General features: G+C 39.0%; 1 protein-coding gene across 2 annotated transcripts in view; it reads right to left on the bottom strand.

Annotated features, from left to right (window-relative positions):
• Window positions 1-3,569: 3,569 nt before the first annotated feature.
• The window catches only part of LOC135109008 (RNA-binding protein 39-like), a 17,823-nt gene continuing 1,392 nt past the window's right edge, over window positions 3,570-20,000 (bottom strand). The window contains exons 2-10 of one of the 2 annotated variants that reach the window (XM_064019986.1): window positions 14,401-14,462; window positions 11,669-11,733; window positions 9,147-9,608; window positions 7,344-7,542; window positions 6,952-7,218; window positions 6,594-6,756; window positions 4,965-5,133; window positions 4,398-4,582; window positions 3,570-4,254 (exon numbers count right to left, since the gene is read on the bottom strand). In XM_064019986.1, coding sequence (XP_063876056.1) covers window positions 4,160-4,254; window positions 4,398-4,582; window positions 4,965-5,133; window positions 6,594-6,756; window positions 6,952-7,218; window positions 7,344-7,542; window positions 9,147-9,608; window positions 11,669-11,733; window positions 14,401-14,462 — 1,667 coding nt within the window. In that variant the 3' untranslated portion in view covers window positions 3,570-4,159. Of the gene's footprint in view, window positions 4,255-4,397; window positions 4,583-4,964; window positions 5,134-6,593; window positions 6,757-6,951; window positions 7,219-7,343; window positions 7,543-9,146; window positions 9,609-11,668; window positions 11,734-12,283; window positions 12,633-14,400; window positions 14,463-20,000 lie in introns of those variants that run through there. The other variant, XM_064019985.1, reaches the window with a different exon arrangement.

Below are 20,000 nucleotides of genomic sequence, written 5' to 3'. Positions count from 1 at the left end.
TGAAACTAACTGTGGCTGCAATCTGTACTGGGATTGAAAGAATCAGGTACTGGACGTAATGATCATTATGGATAATTAGAAAAAGATATGTATGTGATGGATCAAGATATTTTGTAAATTACTTGAATTTAGTTTTACTGATGTTGTCATATTCCTATGCAGTCTACATGTACAAATTTCATAATAAAATAATATCAAAATATTACAATTACATTTTTTTTTTCATGAATCTATTTATGGGTACACAGAAACTATAAAAATGGCAAATGGGTACAGAGGAACAAAAAGAGTGGGAATCCCCGATCTACAACATCCAGGAAACTTTGGAGCTCATTCATAACCACTTCATCTGCATAAAAAGCACACATATCTTATTCCCCACACTTACCCATGCATTTATTCTTCTCATTCTGCTGGCTGTTAACTCCTCTGCATACAAGCTGAAAAGGGTTGGTGACAATATACATACTTGCCTAACTCCTCTATCACTCCTGACCCAGTCTGTTTCTATATCTCCTAGTCTGTATTTAGTTCTCATGTCAACATACATGCAATGCACTATGTTGACTATCTTTACACTCAATCCAATCTTTTCTAAGACTCTATTTAGCATTTCTCTATATCCAGAAAACCAAAGTATGACTTACCTCCATCCCTCTTTTTCTCTCAATAATTTCATTTCACCACAAACATGTGGGCTGTGGCAAGTCCTGGCAGAGGCAGTGGCAGTGGCAAGATTAGATCAAACTTCCTATCCTCCTATCCACACAGAACCCAATTTGTTCCTTACCTGGCACTCCAGCTTTCTCAATCCATTTACACAATCTCTCATCCAACACTGAACACTTTGCCTTCTGTGTTCACTAATGCAATCAGCCTAGTTCCTCAACTCATTCTTAATCTTGTATCCTGCCTTATGCAACAGAGTCATCCTGCATTCATTCCACATTCTTGGCACTCTTTCCTCCTCCCACATCTTGTTAAATGCCTCAGTCATCCTGTCAATCACAACTTCCCCTTCATTTTTATACATCTCATAAGGTATATCATCAGGTCCTGCTGCCTTCCCATTCTTCTGCCTTTTCACACATTTCTGCACCTCCTCCCTGTTGATTTTCTCATCCAGTTCATCTGCATTCTTCTTCTCCACACATCCTTCTCTTATACCAAACACCTTATCTACACCATCCACTTAGTTCCAGAACTGTCTGTTCTTTCCAGAACTCCCTGATTCCTTCCTTCTCTGTTATAACTTCACCATTCACTTTCAGACTCTCCACACCAACACTGTCTGACATATTCTCACCTCATGAAATTCTAGAAGTTTGATCTAATCTTGCCACTGCCACTGCCTCTGCCAGGACTTGCCACAGCCCACAGTTGCACCTGTAGGCAGTCCTACTTCAAGACACCTCTTTCTGGCCTCTCTGGCTCGTGTTCATTAAAACCTCAAAGCATCTAAGAATATGATTATGGTGACAAGGAGGAAACAGGTGGCTTTGATACCTGACTGAGGATTCTTCAAAAGGAGTTTTCCCATGCATTATTATTGTCAAATATTGCAATGGTAGCACACCACAAGTGTTCTTGCTTAAGGACTATTAAACAACAACCTTTATAGTCCTGCCTGTAGATGTAGAGCATATTGTTCTATGTTCTCGCTGCAGCCCATATTCCAAAACATTTTGCTACAACCATTTTCAAAAGCCACAGAGATTATTAGCTGGGTTCTCATGAGTGTTTCTCCTGATAATAATGTAGAAATCTTATTAATCTGTCACTGTATAAAAAAAAGAAAAAAGAAAAGAAAAAAAAAGTAAGTTCAAGTAGTCTTTTGAACATACGGGAAGTGTGGTGCAGGAGTGTTTCTGAGGTCTGAAACTTGCTATTTCAGACAGATCTTTGATGACCTTGCATGTGTGATTTCATGCAAGGCAGATACACAATCAACAACTTAGATGGCATTCATGAAGTGATGAAAATTTGTTAATTTCCATATATTCTTTGGTAAGCACTCCACAATGTGCATCAAATTACTTCACATGGAATGAGAGAGAGCTATCACTTCTCATGACAGCAGAACTGATTGCTCCAAGATCATATTCTTAAAGGAAATATTCAATGTCTGCATATAGGTTACCTGGACTCGGCTATCATTGGCATCCTAGCAAACAGGCCACATATTTCAGTTTCCAAGTATCCTAAATCTAGTGCCTTTCAGTCTTACTCTTTTATACATCCCAGTTCTTATGAGACCAGTTATTTGATTGTATTCATATAGTCCTGCAAGTTTGATGTTCCATAAATGAGGATGTATTGTTCAACAAAGGATGAGTGTTCCCCCCCCCCATCTGGAGCAACATGCCGTTGTAGTTACTAGCAAGATGCGTCCTGGAAGAGAATGCCTTCGAGTCCACACAAGATATAATGATGGACTTCTTGGCTGTGGCCTGGATACTTTTTTTTTTTTTTTTTTTTACGTATGAGGAGCATTAATCAAAGGCAACAAAATTTACATTAGAAAAGAAAGTCCCAAAAAGGTGCCAGTCTGCAATATACTGGTCTCTTGAAATGTTAGTTCTATAAAATTTAATTTGTTCATCAGGTTGCATTAGTTTTTTGTCATACACTATTAAGGACTCACATGTAGATCTTACTTGGCATCAAGGCACTGTGCACCATCCTGTTATCCCACATGAATCTGTAGTCCACCAGGGAAGGTCCTGTTCCTGGGCATTTTCAAATGCAGCATCTACTTAAGGATATTCCTATTATTGTACAAATAAATAAACACAGGCAGGAGAGCCTCCACCTCTCCTTGTCCAGACATTTCCTTCTTGTTAGTTCAAGTGCCTGAGCTCTACCAACGTGCCTTTCACACATGCAATCCTTTACCTTATCCTTCCATTTTCCAAGTGGCATTCCTCTCCTATTAGAATCATCATAATTTCTAACATTGGTTCAAGTGATACATAAATTTCTATACTGTAATTTAGGTATTACTAACACTTACCACACTTGTCCCCACTGTTTTGCATTTTCCCTCAGTTTTAAATCCTGATATAGTGACACTGCATGCAAAAATCTGTGAATTTATAGGTTCTTCATAGAGGGCACAGGAAGTTGTAAGTTACTTCACCCTCTACACAGAGCAAATCCTTGCAGTGACTATTACCAAAAAGGACTCTGGGTCCCAGCAGGGCTACCTGGCAGTACCAAGAAAACATCAGTACTGAAAACTTTGTTCTCACTGATGATGGCTCTCACATGGTGTGGAAGCAAGCTGGCTTTATGATTAGCCAACCTGAAGTCTGGAATCCCACCAGGACAACTTAAACCACCATGGAAAGGTAAATGGCCTAATGACTCCTAAACACCAGGGAGGCCTTGGTCCTGTAGTTGAGAGAGAGAGAGAGAGAGAGAGAGAGAGAGAGAGAGAGAGAGAGAGAGAGAGAGAGAGAGAGAGAGAGAGAGAGAGAGAGAGAGAGAGAGAGAGAGAGAGAGATTCTCAAATTGTTATTAAATCCTTCTAATTGACAGTAAGGTTTTCAAAATGTCAAAAGACACAGTTTGCTCAAGAATATGTATTAATATAAACACATTATTATGACTTGGAAGTGCATGGATCAAATATCATACCTGCTGTACATATATACACTCGACCAGTAATCACAATGTGCACGTGGTATTCTCACACAACTTAAAAATATCTATGATAATCATCTGCAAAAATAGCATCATATTGACTAAAAACTACTCTTGACTCCCTTCCTGGTCTTCGCCGAGTGTTTCATTACAAGACAGCGTTAATGGAACTATGACTTTTGAACTTAAGATTTAGATTGCCCCAAAAATACCATAACAGTAGTAATAATTTCATTTGGAGGTAGTTGTACACCAAACAATGTTACAGATAATATTTCCTCAGGATCATCCATCACTCTAGTTCCACTCTAAAACTATTTTTCAACAAGTTAAACACTCCACACATGATTTATGGGGATTACAAAATCTAACTCCAGGTGATCAAAATGACCAGCACTGACATATTGAAAAGAAAAAAGAAAAAAAAAATATCACACAAACTGTTGCAATCACAACAATTGATGACTGCAAACCAAGCCATGACTTCAAACAAGAAGTGAATGGTGAAGGCTCTTCATCGAGGGAACACAAGTTGGGATGCAGTCATGGCCTCCGGGAAGAGGGAATGGTAGCTCATCACTGGCACATAGGCTGCTGTTATCATTTTGCCTGCAAAAAAATATACCACTATCAGATCATGTCCTACTGAGCAAAATTTTATCTCATTCTCTGAAATCCATCAAACAGCAATTCTACATTAACTAACAGTTTTTTCTTACATTATGTATAAAATGATTAAATACAAAACTTACCAGCAAACCACCTCCCATGTAGGGCATTGACAGAGGCAGCAGCAGTGGCTATGGTAGGGCACTTGACATACACATTTCCCTGGGCTGATTGTCTGTCTACAAATATATGTAGAACACCTCCATGTTTGTTGCATTCTTCAAGGACATCATCACGAATTTCATCAGACCAATTTGGATTCGTCTCCCTGCAACAGTAACTTGGTATTATGTGATGCAATGCATAAAAAACCTGTTAAAATCTCCCTTCCTTATAATGCAATGACTATGACAGCACAGAACCCACTTAATTAAGCTTCACTGTAACACCATCAAATGGCCCATTTTAAAACACTTTATCCTATTCCCCAACAAACTATAAAAATATGAAGACCATCATCAGTGTTGACACAAACAAGTATGTACATCATTCATGAGAAAAGTATGCAAAGCCTGGAATATGGGGGACACAAAGACTACCAAGAAAATAACTTATTACCAAACTTTTCAAAGTGTGAAATTCCAAGTAGATATCCTCTATAGTCAACATTTACAAATCACACATCTTGAAGCAGAGGTAGAAATACTAACGTGGAAGGATCGAACATATTGGAGAGCAGGAAACACTGCGTGGCAATGGGTGGTGCAGGCTGCTGCTGGGGTTGTGCAGGCATGTGTAAGGCATTTGCGGCTGCAGCAGGGAGCTGAAGACCTGTGCCCTCTGCTAACTTGGCCATTAGTTGAAGTCTGCCGGTTGCACCTGCAAATGCAGAATAGATTACATGACAAAAACATGATTAAGGTTTGTGCATCAGTAATTCTGTTCATCAGAAGGCCAGAAAACAAAAATGATATTCCTTACTGCAGCTGCTGAGCCTGATGATTCCTGTCAGTTGTCACTGCAGTGATGACTATTAAATGATTTAGTTTTAAATTAAATTAAAGACAGCAAGGCAGAAAAGAATGTTTTGTGGTGCTATGATGGTTTAAGAGCATCCTGAGGTGGTCACGTACTCTGTGAATAAATGAAGCACATGATATGCCTTTGTGCACATTAACCTGTACAGTGTTGTACTTTGTCAGGGATAGGAGTCTTGTTGGGTTGGATTTTTTTTTTATTTGCCACAAAATGAGAAAATAATAATAAATAGTTTCATATATATATATATATATATATATATATATATATATATATATATATATATATATATATATATATATATATATATATATATATATATATATTATTCCCATGCTATGAATGTAAGTCTGGGTACCATATAATTTTGATTCTGGATTTTTCCCTTCTCAGAGCTCACGATATCAAACTAGGCATACTGAATATTATTTTTATATTTTTAAAGCTATTATTCTCCCCTTTTTCGTAAACTTCCCACAACCCTATAGGGTCATAAATAAGTACTTCTTTACATAACAAATACCTAGAAATAAACAAAAATTGTACATTCAGCTATACCCACAGTTCTCAAAGAATAGAATATACTATGAATTTTATGACTTTATAGATATGAGAAGTAATTTCTTAGGAGAAAACTTACTTTATGTGAGGATTTTTGGGGAAACAGCAGCCCGCCCTGTGTAGCCAACTCCGCAACATTTATAACAAAAATCTTCATCCCTCCCCAACACCATAGCTTTCAATTTCATTTTACTGCTTTGATATTATGTGCATGTTGACATGGGCATAAAAAAAAAAAAAAAAAAAAAAAAAATGAATAAAAATAAATAAATAAATAAAATAAAATAAAATAAAATAAAATAAAATAAAATAAAACAAAACAAAATATAAAATAAGTAAATAAATAATAATCCACAAATGTCTCAGTTCCTACAGAAGTATTCAGTCTATATATATATATATATATATATATATATATATATATATATATATATATATATATATATATACACACACACACAAAACACTTCCCTAAGAGGTAGGTATACATACATACTAAATACTGTACAGGTTAAGATTACGTGGAGTATGAAGCAGAGGTTTGACAAAAGTGGAAGGACAGAATCCTGCAGCGGAGACAAATAAATGGTAAAACAATGGGAGCACTAGCAATGGACATGAGCAAGTGCAGGATGCTGAGGTTTCAATGTTGTGGATGAATGTTACTTCAATACAGATGATCAGATTGCTTGATTAATTTTTCTTCATTTGAATCAAGCTAAAATTATGCAGCAACTCACCTAAATCTATGCCTGCTCTTTCCATTTCATCCGAATCAAGGAGTGAGGAGCCCTGCTGAGTTTCTGAGCGCTCAGTGACATGGTTCACCTTCATAGGACGCCCAGCCAGCTCAAAGCCATTCAACTGTTCGAGTGCTTTCTTGGCATCATCTGAATTGTGGAACTGAAATAAAATACACCATTATTATTTGGAAATGCAGATTCAGTGTCTACAAAATCAACCACTGCAATCTCAAAACAGTTCATTTGGATAAAACCATGTTAACAGATCACGAAATATAACAATTACATGGTATTGTAATATGAACAATATGCATCACACCAGCAACATCCAATATCAGTAAATCATGCTACTTACTGTGATAAAGCCATAACCTTTGGACCGTCCTGTTTCCGAGTCCATTATTAACTGGATATGATCAATCTTCCCAAAAGGCTCAAAGATACCCCTCAGCATGTCTTCGGTAATGTTGAAGTGCAGAGACCCGACATATAACCTCATAGGGCCTGACGCAACCTTCTGGTCCTGAGCAGCTGCTGAGGATGCAGCACGATTCTTCTCAGCCTGGGTTGGCTGACACACAATGGGCACACCGAGAATCTTCTGTCCTGATAGTCCAAGAGCCTGTCAAGAAAGGCAGGAAATTTAGTGATGACAATGGAAAATGTTACTGTTATGCAAAATTATGCAGATATTTCGAGCAAAGACATTTATAATATTCACATATTTAGGACACAAACAAAACTTACCAATGGCACGGATTCGACATCACAAAACTCAACATAAGCGATTCCTTTAGATCTACGAGTTTTTGTGTCTGTGATGATGCGGACATCATTGACCTTCCCAACCACTGAGAAGAAGTCTTCTAGATCACGGGAACGGATACGGGATGACAACTGCATACAGAAGACAGTTCGGGCATCCCTTTCCTCCACCGACAACTCCCTAAAAATGCAATAAATTATAAATCAGTCTACCCAGCATTAGGATCCTCCATTTACAACCTGGATTTCTTCCAATAAGATAGTATAAGCAGATTACTCAACTAGAAATTAGATATGAAAGCAAAAAAATAAGTAAAAGTTTGTATTTAGACTGGATTACTCTACTTAGAATTGTTAACCCAGCATTTATAACTTGCATTCCTTGCATCATGGCAGAACCTGATACCATACACAGACCAAAGAACAAAATACAAAAGTTAGAAATAAATCTTGAGCCTGAAGGAAAGAAAAGCTGCCCCAGTCCCAAGCATTCTAAAAGTCTTGCATTTAAAGGGCAGCCATCTTAAACTCCTGCATTTCAACTGGCCCTTCACTCTATTTCTAATGCTTATAAGAAGACCAGACCACTTTTAATTAACATGTTTGCCTACCTCTGCTGCCTGCTGGCTTAGCTGCAGCTCCTTAAAAATTAAACTAGAAGAGTTCTGAGAGGTACAGCCAAACTAGTTCTGCCAGCATGTAGATACCCTGTATCAAAGAATTACCCAATTGAGAAAGTGGAAAGCTGTAGAAGGCAGTGCTCCCGAATTTACAAGTGACGAGGATGAAAAATCAAGTTAGAGTGGAAAGCAAAATGATACCAATGAAAAGAGCATTCAGCAGTGTAATGAGGCAGTAGGGATGGAAACAATCAGTTAGCAATATCAGAGCAGCTACCACAAAAAATATATGTAACGAAAACAAGGAATCCAATATCATGGGGGATTGTGGGATTTGACAGCAAACCACTGGAGTTGAGATGAATTGCTTTTGACTCTATTCAGTTTAGCAATGAGCTGAAGCCCTCAACAGGAGACTCCACTCCAGACAACACTCCATGGATGGTTGAACAAGTTTCTTGGAAAGGAGTAAGAGATAACATGAAACATATATAATGATTTCATTGCAGTATGCAATAATTTACAGCATTAAAAACAAGGTATGAAATTTTTATAAGCAATTACAAGAAAGATGGCGATAAAAATTAATAGATTTTGCAGTTTCTACTCAATATGTTTGGAGGTAGCTGTAGTGTGAGAAATATATCCAAGTGGTCAATGATTAAGATGTGTCAGATAGCAGAGAAAGGGTTAACAAGAGGTGATGTGCTTGGACAGTCAAAGATGTTAAGTTCCACTGTGGAAGATATCAAGTCAGAAGTTACTTATGAAATGGAAGGGAAGTGGAAGCAGTCTGGATTCAATGAGCTAAGAGGTAGAAGGTGGCTTTTGAGTACAGTAACCATCAATTTATCCACCACAAAGCAGCCAAGAACTTCCTGGATAATACTGAAAGCTGGATAATGTGTCATGAATCCCCAAAGCTCCTCCAGCACCTATGAACCCAACAGTAACTATAACCAGTGAAAATGATGATAGCAGCACATACAGATAATGGTAACAACAATATAGATGGTTTACTGGTGCATAAGGGTAGTTTCAAGACACCCTCCAATTTTGGATATTTCTTTTAGGACTGGCACCTCATTATTATTATTATTTTTTTCTTTTTCTTTTATTGTCCTCAGTCTGTGCCCCACTTACAAAACAGCATACAAAGACTTACTGTTTGGGGGTTTTGCTTCTGGACCTGGAGCGGCGATGGTCCCTACTACGGCTCCTTCTACGGTCACGGCTACGACTCCTGCGCCGCCGGTCACGACTCCTGCTCCTGCTGCGGCGCCGGTCCCTGGAGCGTGACTTGCGGCGCCGGTCCCGTGACTTCGAGCGTGATTTCCTCCTGCGCTCACGGTCTCTGGAGCGCGACCGGGACTTTTTCTTGCGATCCCTTGACCTGCTTCTCTTTTTGCGGTCACGGTCGCGAGATTTGCTGCGAGACCGTCTCCTCCTCTCTTTGTCCCTGTCCTTGTCCTTGTCTTTGTCTTTGTCCCTGTCCTTGTCTCTGTCTTTGTCCTTACCCCTGTCTCTATCTCTATCTTTGTCTTTATCCTTCCTGTCTCTATCTCTGTCTTTGTCCTTCTCCTTGTCCCTGTCTCTATCTCTTTCTCGGTCTCTATCTTTATCTTTTCTGAAATAAAGTAATGACTGTGTTAGATAAAAAATTTATGATAAAAACAATAAAATTAAATAAAAAAAAAATAATAATAAAAAGTAGTTTAAAATGTGCCCTACTTAAACAATGGAAAAGAATGCATCACCAACATTTTGGCCACAATAAATGGAGTGTATGGTCAGCCTCCTTTATTACAATGATGAAAAATTCAGTTATAAGACCCAAACACTATAAAGTACTACAATAATAATGATTAACTTGAACAAATGTAAGCCTAAGTACTCCTTCCAAATCATCCTGGAGAAACCTTACAATAGATGCAAACCACATTACAGTAGATGATCTGGTAAGAAAGAGTAAGGCCTGGTGGAGTATGTACTTTGTGCTCAGCTCACAATCATGAGACTCTAAGATTAAATCCCTGAGCAGCAGATCATCAGGATGGTTTTCAAATCGTGCACCAGCAATCAACAACCTTGCAGAAAACAGATACTGACATAAGTTACAGATTTCTGAGTTCATTATGATGTGAACTCAAAAGTACATCAACCTTCATGTATGTGCCATGTTGTGGATTTAATTCACCATAACCTTGGAGAATTTGTTCTAGACTTGTGATTGCCAGATCTATCCTCCTGCAGAGTTTAGTGCTCATGACTGAACAATCTATAAGTGAGGCCAAGACCTTTTACATGCTACAGACCCCTGGCATGACAGTAACTGCTCGCTCATCAGTGAAAATTCTTAGCGCTGTGAGCATAATGTGAACCTAAGCCATGACAGCCAAGGATGATACTACTGAGTGAACAAGCAGTGTGTGTGTGTGTGTTTACCAAACTGTAATTCACAGGTTCTGGACTAGTCATGTGGTATGGTCTCTCTCTCAACACTTATCCAGTCAACCTGAAACATTAGGTGCTTGTCCAAGCAATCATGGGCTGGGTGCAAAAATCAGGCAAGGAGACAGTCATGAGGTGGTTATCAATTGACCAGCTCCCACAGATTCACTTGATCTGAACTGCAGGCTACTCATCTGTTTCAGGATTTTATTTAGCCATCTAATTGCCTGGGCTGGTGAATAGTTGGTTAAGTGGTAAATATTCTTGACATTCTTGTTGTCTATACTGGATGCCAAAGAACTCATGAATAATGTATGTTCTTGCCCCCCCCCCACTAAAAAAAAAAAAAAAAAAAAAAAAAATCTGAATATATCACCACAAACCAGTCTAATAGCTATTCCACAACCAACTTCAAAACAGCTTAGAAAATATAGATTAATGAAAAATTCCACATCCATCTACATTGTCTCTTGTCAGCCTCCACTACTTACCTTCATGCTGCCTACAGGCAACTGCACCTAAGTGTTCATCAGCAGGAAGTCTGCCAAGAGTTGCTGGATATACTATACAAGATTCTGAGCAAATTGCAAGTCCATGTATTGAAACAATACAGAACACTAAGAAAATATTGGTATTAATCCCTTGTGATAAGGTTCATTATACAAGAATGTTTAAAACTTTTCCCATGTCATGCAATAGGTAGCACTCAAGTTACTAGGTAGGAGTGACCTGTGTTAGTTTTGACATCACACCTTAGGATCTGTTACAGAACAGAAGCATCCAATGATCTGTTCACTGGTCATGCCAAAGGAGTTAAAACTGATCAAGTTATGGGCCCTGATCTCTTATTACTTTAAGATGAATTGTACATACTTAGCCCATTCTTTATTGCAAGTAAATCTAATAAAAAGTTCTCTCCTTGCAGTTGAATTTCTAAAACAAATGTATCTTGAAAACTAAATTTAGAGGATTCTATCAGCATTAGCTGAACTCCTCAGGAGGAATGCAGAAGTTTTCATTAATACATACAAGTCAGTTACAAAATGGATGTGGGGCCATGAAAGCTTGCACAGACAAGCACCAGAGATCAGACCTGTCAATGTCTGCCCTTATCTGTATAAATACACTTTACAATATTACTTACAGCTTCAGCAAAGATTCATGATTGCTAATGTTTTAAGGACTTGTCTAGTCAGGTAAGAAAACTCATAAACCTGTTGTATTACCATCTCTCACCTGTCTTTTGAAGATGTATGTCCATTTTCCTTAGGCTTGGAGTCCACTGAGGATGAAGTGGCGTCCTAGGGGGAGCACAAGAGACGGTGTAACGGCAGCACCAGTCAGGAGGGTGGTGGGAGAAGGGCAAGGGTGGGGGAAAGAAAACAGAACAGCCACACATTAGTTATCTACAAAGGCACTATACACAAACAATGTTCTCCCACCAAGTAAAATAACTTGGATTCGAAGATAAGCTTGGCAGAGTCATGTCCTATTCAAATAGCAGATCCATCCAGCTGAAAGAACTCTTGGCTAGTGTTTGATGGACACAGATGAGTCCACGTGTCACACTGGAGGTCTGCACTACAAATTTTTCCTCATCACAGTCACACCACACACTCAGCCATACTTAGTGTAGCATACTGTTGTAGCCCCCATGCTCACTTCCAACAAACAAAAAGACCATCAAGATACCCTTCTGGTGCTAACAGTGAGTGAGAAAGGTCACTGTTAGAATCAGAAAGGTAGATACAGGGTAAATGCACCCCCTAAAATTCACCCTGCATAGGGCAGCTTCTAGCCCTGTGCACCAATATAGTAAACATAATGCTGCTGCCTCCAGCCCGCTAGTACCTGATGTCTCTCTAGCCGTAGGGTCCAACCAAGGCACGACCGCCTGCAAAACGCAAACTTTAGACTGGAGCCTTGACGCAATGTGGAGTTATATTGCACCAATATACAACACATGCACCAGTCACAGCACAAGAGGGGAAAATAAAAATAAATAAATAAATAAAAAGATTATAAAATAAGACTGACCACATAACTAGCACTTTCTTTAAAGAATTTATACCTGTTTTACTGAATGTCCTCATCATGACACATAAACATTAAATATTGTGGTCAATTTATGATGATGGTGTTGAGTGGAGTGAGTAAGGAGCGAGATCCCTCGGTGGAGTGAGCTTGCCGTCGCCAGCATCTGAGTGGAGATACCAAGTTGTCAGTACCAAGGCCACCACGGGACACACTGCTGCTGCACCAATTACCACTTTTATTTTGTTCTCTCCTTCACTTTGGTACCATCGTGCAAGGAGGCCACAGTTCACTACTACTTCTCCATCAGCTTTCAAATTTCAGTAACACAGAACCTTACTTCTTTACCTCTATCTAATTATAATAAGATTAATATGGAAACAATTTCAAGTAGTATATGAATCATGATAAAAATCCAATGATAAAAAAGATGATACAGCAAGCTTATGAGTGGAATAAGATTCCCTTGAAGGGTTTCTACTTCAAGTTAGCACGTTACTGGTACATTTTTTTTCCAAACACTATACAATCAAATGTCCAAGTAGGAAATGCATAAGATCTGCTACATTCTTTCCTAAGTTGCACTAAAATGTCTTGTAATACAAAAACTTAATGATCCATAAAGTTGTTACTTTAAAAGACCATAACTTCTGATGACTTTAACAAGGAACAATTATACTGTCTATTATATATATGTATAAATATGTATATATATAAATATACTGTATATGTCTGATCTCTAATAAAAACATTCAATTACTAGATTTTAAAATGTTCCCTTACATGATATCACTTAAAGCTCACTGAAAACCATACTTACTACAAACTACTTTTCTGAGCATGAGCAATGAGGTAAGATGGTTTTAGTAATTGACTTACAGAGTTGCAACTGTTCACAGCCTGACAAAATGACCCAGGGATATCACCAAGCAGCTTGAAGTTCTCTGCCCTTCCAAAAAAGAAAACGAGTTTTTGGAAGCCTGGAGAAGCATATAGCTGCCCATCTTTCTTCCATATCCCTAGTTCATTTTGCCAAGAATATGAACTGCTGATGTGACCTTTAAGTTTACTACCACATTCCAGTCTGTGAGTCAGGAGAGAGAGAGGTTTGAACCATGCCCACTACATGGTTAAACCTCAAGTCTGCAACTTGGGACCAAAAAGGAGTCACCACTGTTGGCACTTATTATGTATGACAAGACTTGGATGGAATATGGCTGAAAACTTGTGACACAGGAGACGTGACCTGTCACTGTGTTCATCAACAAGAGTTATACCTTATGTACTACCAGTACCTGGCGATGGAGGGAGCACAGTATTCGAGCTCACGACCGTTTTATCATGGAGGGTGGGAGACAGTGACTGAATAGGTTATCTAAAACAACAGAGAATGGGGAGAGAAGATCAGCGAGGCAAACGGCAGAACCACTTACACACCTACTTGCAGCCTTGTCAAAGTTTACAGAAAAGTTTTCCAAGTTAAATTTAAAGACATCAAACGTTCTTTTCTTGAAGATTGCCTTTGAGCCATAACACAACACATGTATACCTTAGAGCACACTTCTACAAGACTGCAAGGTCTATCTATATATACCAACATACAGACACTGGCACACCCATATAACTAGTCACACCATTCAGAATCATTATCTTCCTATTCTTTGTAATATTGCATGCCACATCCATACAAAACATCATCTTTCTGCTCTGTAAACATCCTCATACATTTCTGCAAAACTGAAAAATCATGTATTATACATTTTGTCTACCAGAAACTTTCTCTTGTACTTTGAATCATGATAAATTCTTGTGTATCTAAACATATATCTTTCATCTTGAGCATCATGTGGACAAGAGAACTAAGATTTGAGAACTATATTGGAGACATCATACCTGGGACAGGACACACTGCAACACCTCTGACATGCACTCACCTCTTTCTTGAATGGAGCTTCCAACATGGCATCTACATCAAGGTCATCCGTCATTTCTGACTCTGCAAACATAAATGATTGAATAAACAATTAGTTTGAAGAACCTTTACTTTTCTTAAAGACTGATCATAACCCATTAAAATGTCTTTACACTAAAAATCATTATGAGCAATAAATGCACTGTATTCTACAAGCACAGCTGTAGAAGAAATGAGTGATGTCCATACATCAATCTATAAACAATGCCTATTCTCACATGGGGAAAGAACATAACAGAAGTGTTTCCATTCATTCCAATCACAGCATGCTCTAATCCTCTCATTCTCTTCTCACTCCTTTCTCTTGCCCAGCACTAATCTATCTAGCTCCTTATGCCTCACTCCCTCTGATAAGATCTCCCAGGGGAGCAGCAGTGACAGAAGAGCCTCCATCTCTCCCTACCCAGACATTTACTTGTTTGTTCAAGCACTTGGCCTCTACTGACTCTAGTCCAACACTATCTATTAATCTCTCTGGAGGTCACCATCTTGTACCCACTGCAGGCACTTATGCTTTTGGACCCCAGCCTAGATAAGAGGATGTGTTTGGTTAGGTAGTTCTGAAATGTCTTTCACCAGTCTCTCACAGGAGCAAGAGAGTTGATTTGACTTGCTTAGTCAAGAGGCTGACAAATGGGAATTAGCCCCATCTGGGCACTTAAGGAAGAAGCGTAGCTCCAGATTAAGAGGTTAACCCATACAGCCCCATGACATTTGGAGCTTTTTTTTTCACCTCAATCCTGAGCCCAAATTGATTTTCCATTATTGCATAAATCAATCATAAGTTATCTAAAACTAAGAGGGAAAAGGTACAATGACACTCATCTCAGCTTATTTTTGCCTCTATGGCTATGGAGGGCACTACAGTGTGTCCTCTGGCCTGGCCATCAACTCCCCTCATCTTGTGTGCCACTCTGATGCTGTGTTATCCTTGTTTTACTATTGTTTGTAATATGATTGTCTCTTTGACTATGTACACGCACAACTGCGTTTAGATTTATAAGAACTAAATGTGTGTAAATTTATACCAAAATGTAATGCAATGCAATGATGGTAATTCCACCAAGTCACTGGCATCACCATGTGTGGTCCCCTTGTCACCACAGGCCAGTTTGTTCTGAGTTGGCCTGTACTCATCCCCAGATGATTCAGACTCACTGAACTCACAACGAAAGTCCAGAAGCACAGAGTGCAGCAGTGGCAGTCAAACACGGCATAAACATTCCTGACTACTGACAAGCATTTCATCATCGTGGCACATGGGTAGGATGGGTGAGTTGCTATTTTTCATTTCTGCCCAAAAATGTTCACTATTACCTCCTAATTAAGCAGTTCTATATGCACCCATCAGGTAGAACTACAGCAAAAAACTCCTCTACCCTTCCCTTGAATATGCAATAGACTTGAAGCTCATAAAGTGAATGGTTTGGCTGTGGTGGAGAGAGGAATATACAAGTACCGTAAGTAACTTTTGCTTTCCCACAGCCTCATGCACTTAGTTCACCTTGGCTGTGGTAGGGTATGGCGCGAGTCAAACGATGCTCTCCATCCCCTTTCTCTCGTATATATATATATATATATATATATATATATATATATATAGAGAGAGAGAGAGAGAGAGAGAGAGAGAGAGAGAGAGAGAGAGAGAGAGAGAGAGAGAGAGAGAGAGAGAGAGAGAGAGAGAGAGAGAGAGAGAGAGAGAGAGAGAGAGAGAATTTGAATACCCTTAGCTATCATACAAGCTGTGTACATAAAGGAAGAAGTTGTTGTCGGGTATAGCCATCAGTGGGTCCTCGGTGAACAAGTGTGGTGTTAGCTATAGCTGACAGTGGGGCTGTATTGGTTAAACAATTAAATAAAATTTTGGACTTTAAATGTTAAATGAGTGAGATCGAAGCAAGGTAATTCATTTGACTTGCATAGCCAAGATACTGAAGGACAGCAGTATGCTCCACTTGGAGCAATGGATGGGGGACTGAACACAGGCAAATTTGGATGACACTTGAACCTGTCTTGGCCTTCACTGGCTAATTTCGTAAGGTTTTAAGACAAATATAACATACCTATTTTATGTAATTTTACTTGAAATAGACAATTTTATTTGAAAAGTATTCAGAATTCAGTAGAAAATATAAAATATTCAAAATTTTTCTTATGTGCCAACAAGAAACTGAAATACATCTCTACAACCATTAAAGGACCAAAATGGGGAATTAGTTACAGATCTCCTGGAGATGGCTCAAATGTTAAGGGCTCAGTATAACTGTTTACAACAGCACCTCAATGGAAGACAAAATGGTTGACAATCCACACAATTTCTTTAAGAACACAATGGCAGTGGAACATTCCATGATGGACATTAAATTTACAACAGAGATCATAGCAGCAATAAACAGCATATCCCAGAATGCAGCAGCTGGCCCAGATGGATTTCACTCAAAATTTCAAAAGTAATGCAGAGAATTGGCTCTACCATTAAACCTACTGTGGAAGGAATCAATGGGAGATATCACGAACTCCAGCTGCAGTTGCCAGATTCACCAGATATCACATTTCACAGAAAAGTTGGTCTACTGTATATTGTACAGTAAAATCCCTCTTATCCAGCATCAACGGGACCACCGACATGCCGGATACTTGAATATTGCCGGATACTTGAATAGAAGTGAAATTATGTCCACAATCACTACCCTACACTCACGCATCTTACCATAACAAAGATCAGCTGATCTGATCAGCTGCTTAAGTGTAAGCACAACACGCTTCCTCTTTTCTACAACTTTAGGCATGATGAAGGCGGCAGGCGATAAACAGTGCACACGTGGGACTGAGTCACTGAGTAAACACAGTGCAGTGGGCTGCGGGTGGCATGAAGCAGTGCGCTCTGGTGGCGACGGGACAAAGTATGCCTCGCGCGGGAATTTTAATAGATTTTATGAGTACACATTGATTTTTATTGATTTTAAGGCTCGGGGAAAAATGTGCCGGATACTTGAAGCTGCCAGATACTCGAATGCCGGATGAGAGGGATTTTACTGTATCTTTTTTGGATGTTCTATCATCATCTAATGAGATAATAAATTAACTAGAGTACTTTCAAACATGTATCTATGACATAAATGCTTTAATAGTTGAATTAAGTTTATATACATGCAATGTATCTTGTACCATATGTATTCCTGGGACAAAAATTATTTTGTTCCTCAATTGATAAAACTCAAGTCATTATGATTATTTTTCTTGTAGGTAGTAGATTACAAGAAACCATGAACATATAATTCCCCCTAAAAGAGCTTATTTCATACCTTATAAATCAAAGTCTGATATTGAGATTGTCTCTTGCCACCAAAACAGTAACAAATCCATCCTCAGCCTTGACTAACATAGATATTTTTGGCATCATGGAGACCTCTGACTGTTAGAAAATAGAGTGCCCACCCTGAGGAGTTTTTAAGTCTAAAGGCACACCATGTTTGGGCAATGGCAAGACACAGCTTAGGGTTTTGGTAATTTAGATAGTCACTTGTTGGTTGGGCCATTTTGGTTTTGGCCGCAAAGAAAACTAAACAAAAATTGCTCTGCACTTTGATTGTGAAGCATTAACCTCTGCAGAGGCGAGGTAAAATGTGTGTTTAGGTTTTGTGCTATATTAAAGTATAAAAATGAGAGAGCTTGGTACACCAGGGCAACTATATTTTGGTCTATAAAATTATCATAGTTGTATAAACTCAAGTAACTACCAAGAAATAATACAGAAAAATACTGGAAGGAATAAAAGCACAGGAAATCAATAGTACATTATAATATAGTGTTCTGAGATGACTATTCTGTACCACAAGACGAGGCTGACCAGCTTTTGAACTGAACCAGCTGGCGAACAATGAAAACTTAACAGTTTGAGATATCACCCATTGTGAAAGGCTTCAAACTACCATCATTAACACCTATCCACAAAGGAGGAAGCAAAGATCAAACTAATAAACTACAGACCAGTGACACTAACTTCCCACCTAATCAAGATAACTGAAAAGTTCACATGAAACAAGCTGATGGAATATCTAGAACAGATATCTGCCCTAAATGAAGGCCAACATGGTTTTAGAAAAAGATCAGGCCTCTCTCAGCTCTTATTACACCAAGAATCTATACAAGACATCAGCAAAGGCCAAAATGTTGATGTAATATACTTAGATTTTGCCAAAGCATTTGATAAAGTTGATCACAGTCTCATTCTCCACAAGTTAAGGGTTTTGGGAATAGTTAGAAACCTAGGGGTATGGCTACATAGCTTCCTGACAGGCAGAAATCAATAAATCTCCATACACAGGTGCCTCTCTGAGCCAAGCAACACAGCAAGTGACATCCCCCAGGGCTCAGTGCTGGGCCCTCCCCTCTTCTGGTAGGAGACACTGACCTCATTTGCAGACAACACACAAACAATGAAAACAGTCAACACAAGTGATGATGTGGCACTTCAACAGGACCTGAACAAAATTATGCAATGGGGCAACAGGAACAACATGCAGCTAAATGAGGAAAAATTTAGTGCTTCATTATGAACAGCAGTAGGAGCTCCAGACAAATACCCACTATCAAGCACATCAACTAAACCTGTCACTAAAGGAACATGTAAAAGACTTGGGGATGTGCATTAGTGCCAATGCTTCTTTCACTAAACATATAGGCAAAATCATTGACATGGCCAGGAAACTTACAGGATGGATGTTGAGAACATTTCATACAAGGAACAGGTCATGCATGATGACACTATGGAAGGCCCTTGTCCTTCCTACCCAGGATTGAGTAGTTGCCAACTATGGTCACCCCAGAAAATAAAAGACACAACCAGGCTGGAATCCCTTCAGATCAGTATACTCGAGAAGCTTAACTATTGGGCAAGGTTGTCCAAGCTTAGGCTTTATTCAATGCAGAGATGTGAGAACTACATCATTAGCTACGTCTGGAAAATCCTGGAGAGTTTAGTCCCCAACACAAGCCTTTCTGTCAACCATCACCTGAGGTGAGGGAGACTGTGCTATATACAGAGGGCGGAAGCAGCAACCCAGCAACTGCAGACAACATTGCACAGCAGCTTTGCTTATTATGGGGCCCAACTGTTTAATGCAATCCCCAAGGATATCAGGGGCCTATCAGGTGTTTCAAAGGACACCTTCAAATGCTGGCTTGACAAGTGGTATCACTAATATCCAATGAGCCACCTATCCCTGGCTACACCAGCACAGCTCCTACTACACCAAGGAGTTGAGCCGCCAGGGAGCAGTGAAGGTCCACCTTAGCTGTGCCCCTTAGGGCAAAATTCTACAAAAGTAACAAAAGTAAGAAAGAATTACTGTAAATAAACATGACTAAATGTATTTTATATATTTTCCTAGTTTGGAAAGATAGATGTAGTTCATGCATTTTATTGTATTTAAGTTTGAAGAAAGGAATCTTGTTTGACACAAATTCTGTATTCAAACTAACTTAACACAGCCAACTACTAAAAATTACAAAGTAGAGTCTGACATTCAAGTTTCCATCTGCCTCCTTTAATTGTTTCTG

The sequence above is a fragment of the Scylla paramamosain genome, chromosome 18 (assembly GCF_035594125.1).
Source record: "Scylla paramamosain isolate STU-SP2022 chromosome 18, ASM3559412v1, whole genome shotgun sequence".
Lineage (NCBI taxonomy): Eukaryota > Metazoa > Arthropoda > Malacostraca > Decapoda > Portunidae > Scylla > Scylla paramamosain.
Note: the sequence above shows the minus strand (reverse complement) of the source record. Positions and strands in the feature narration are given on the sequence as shown.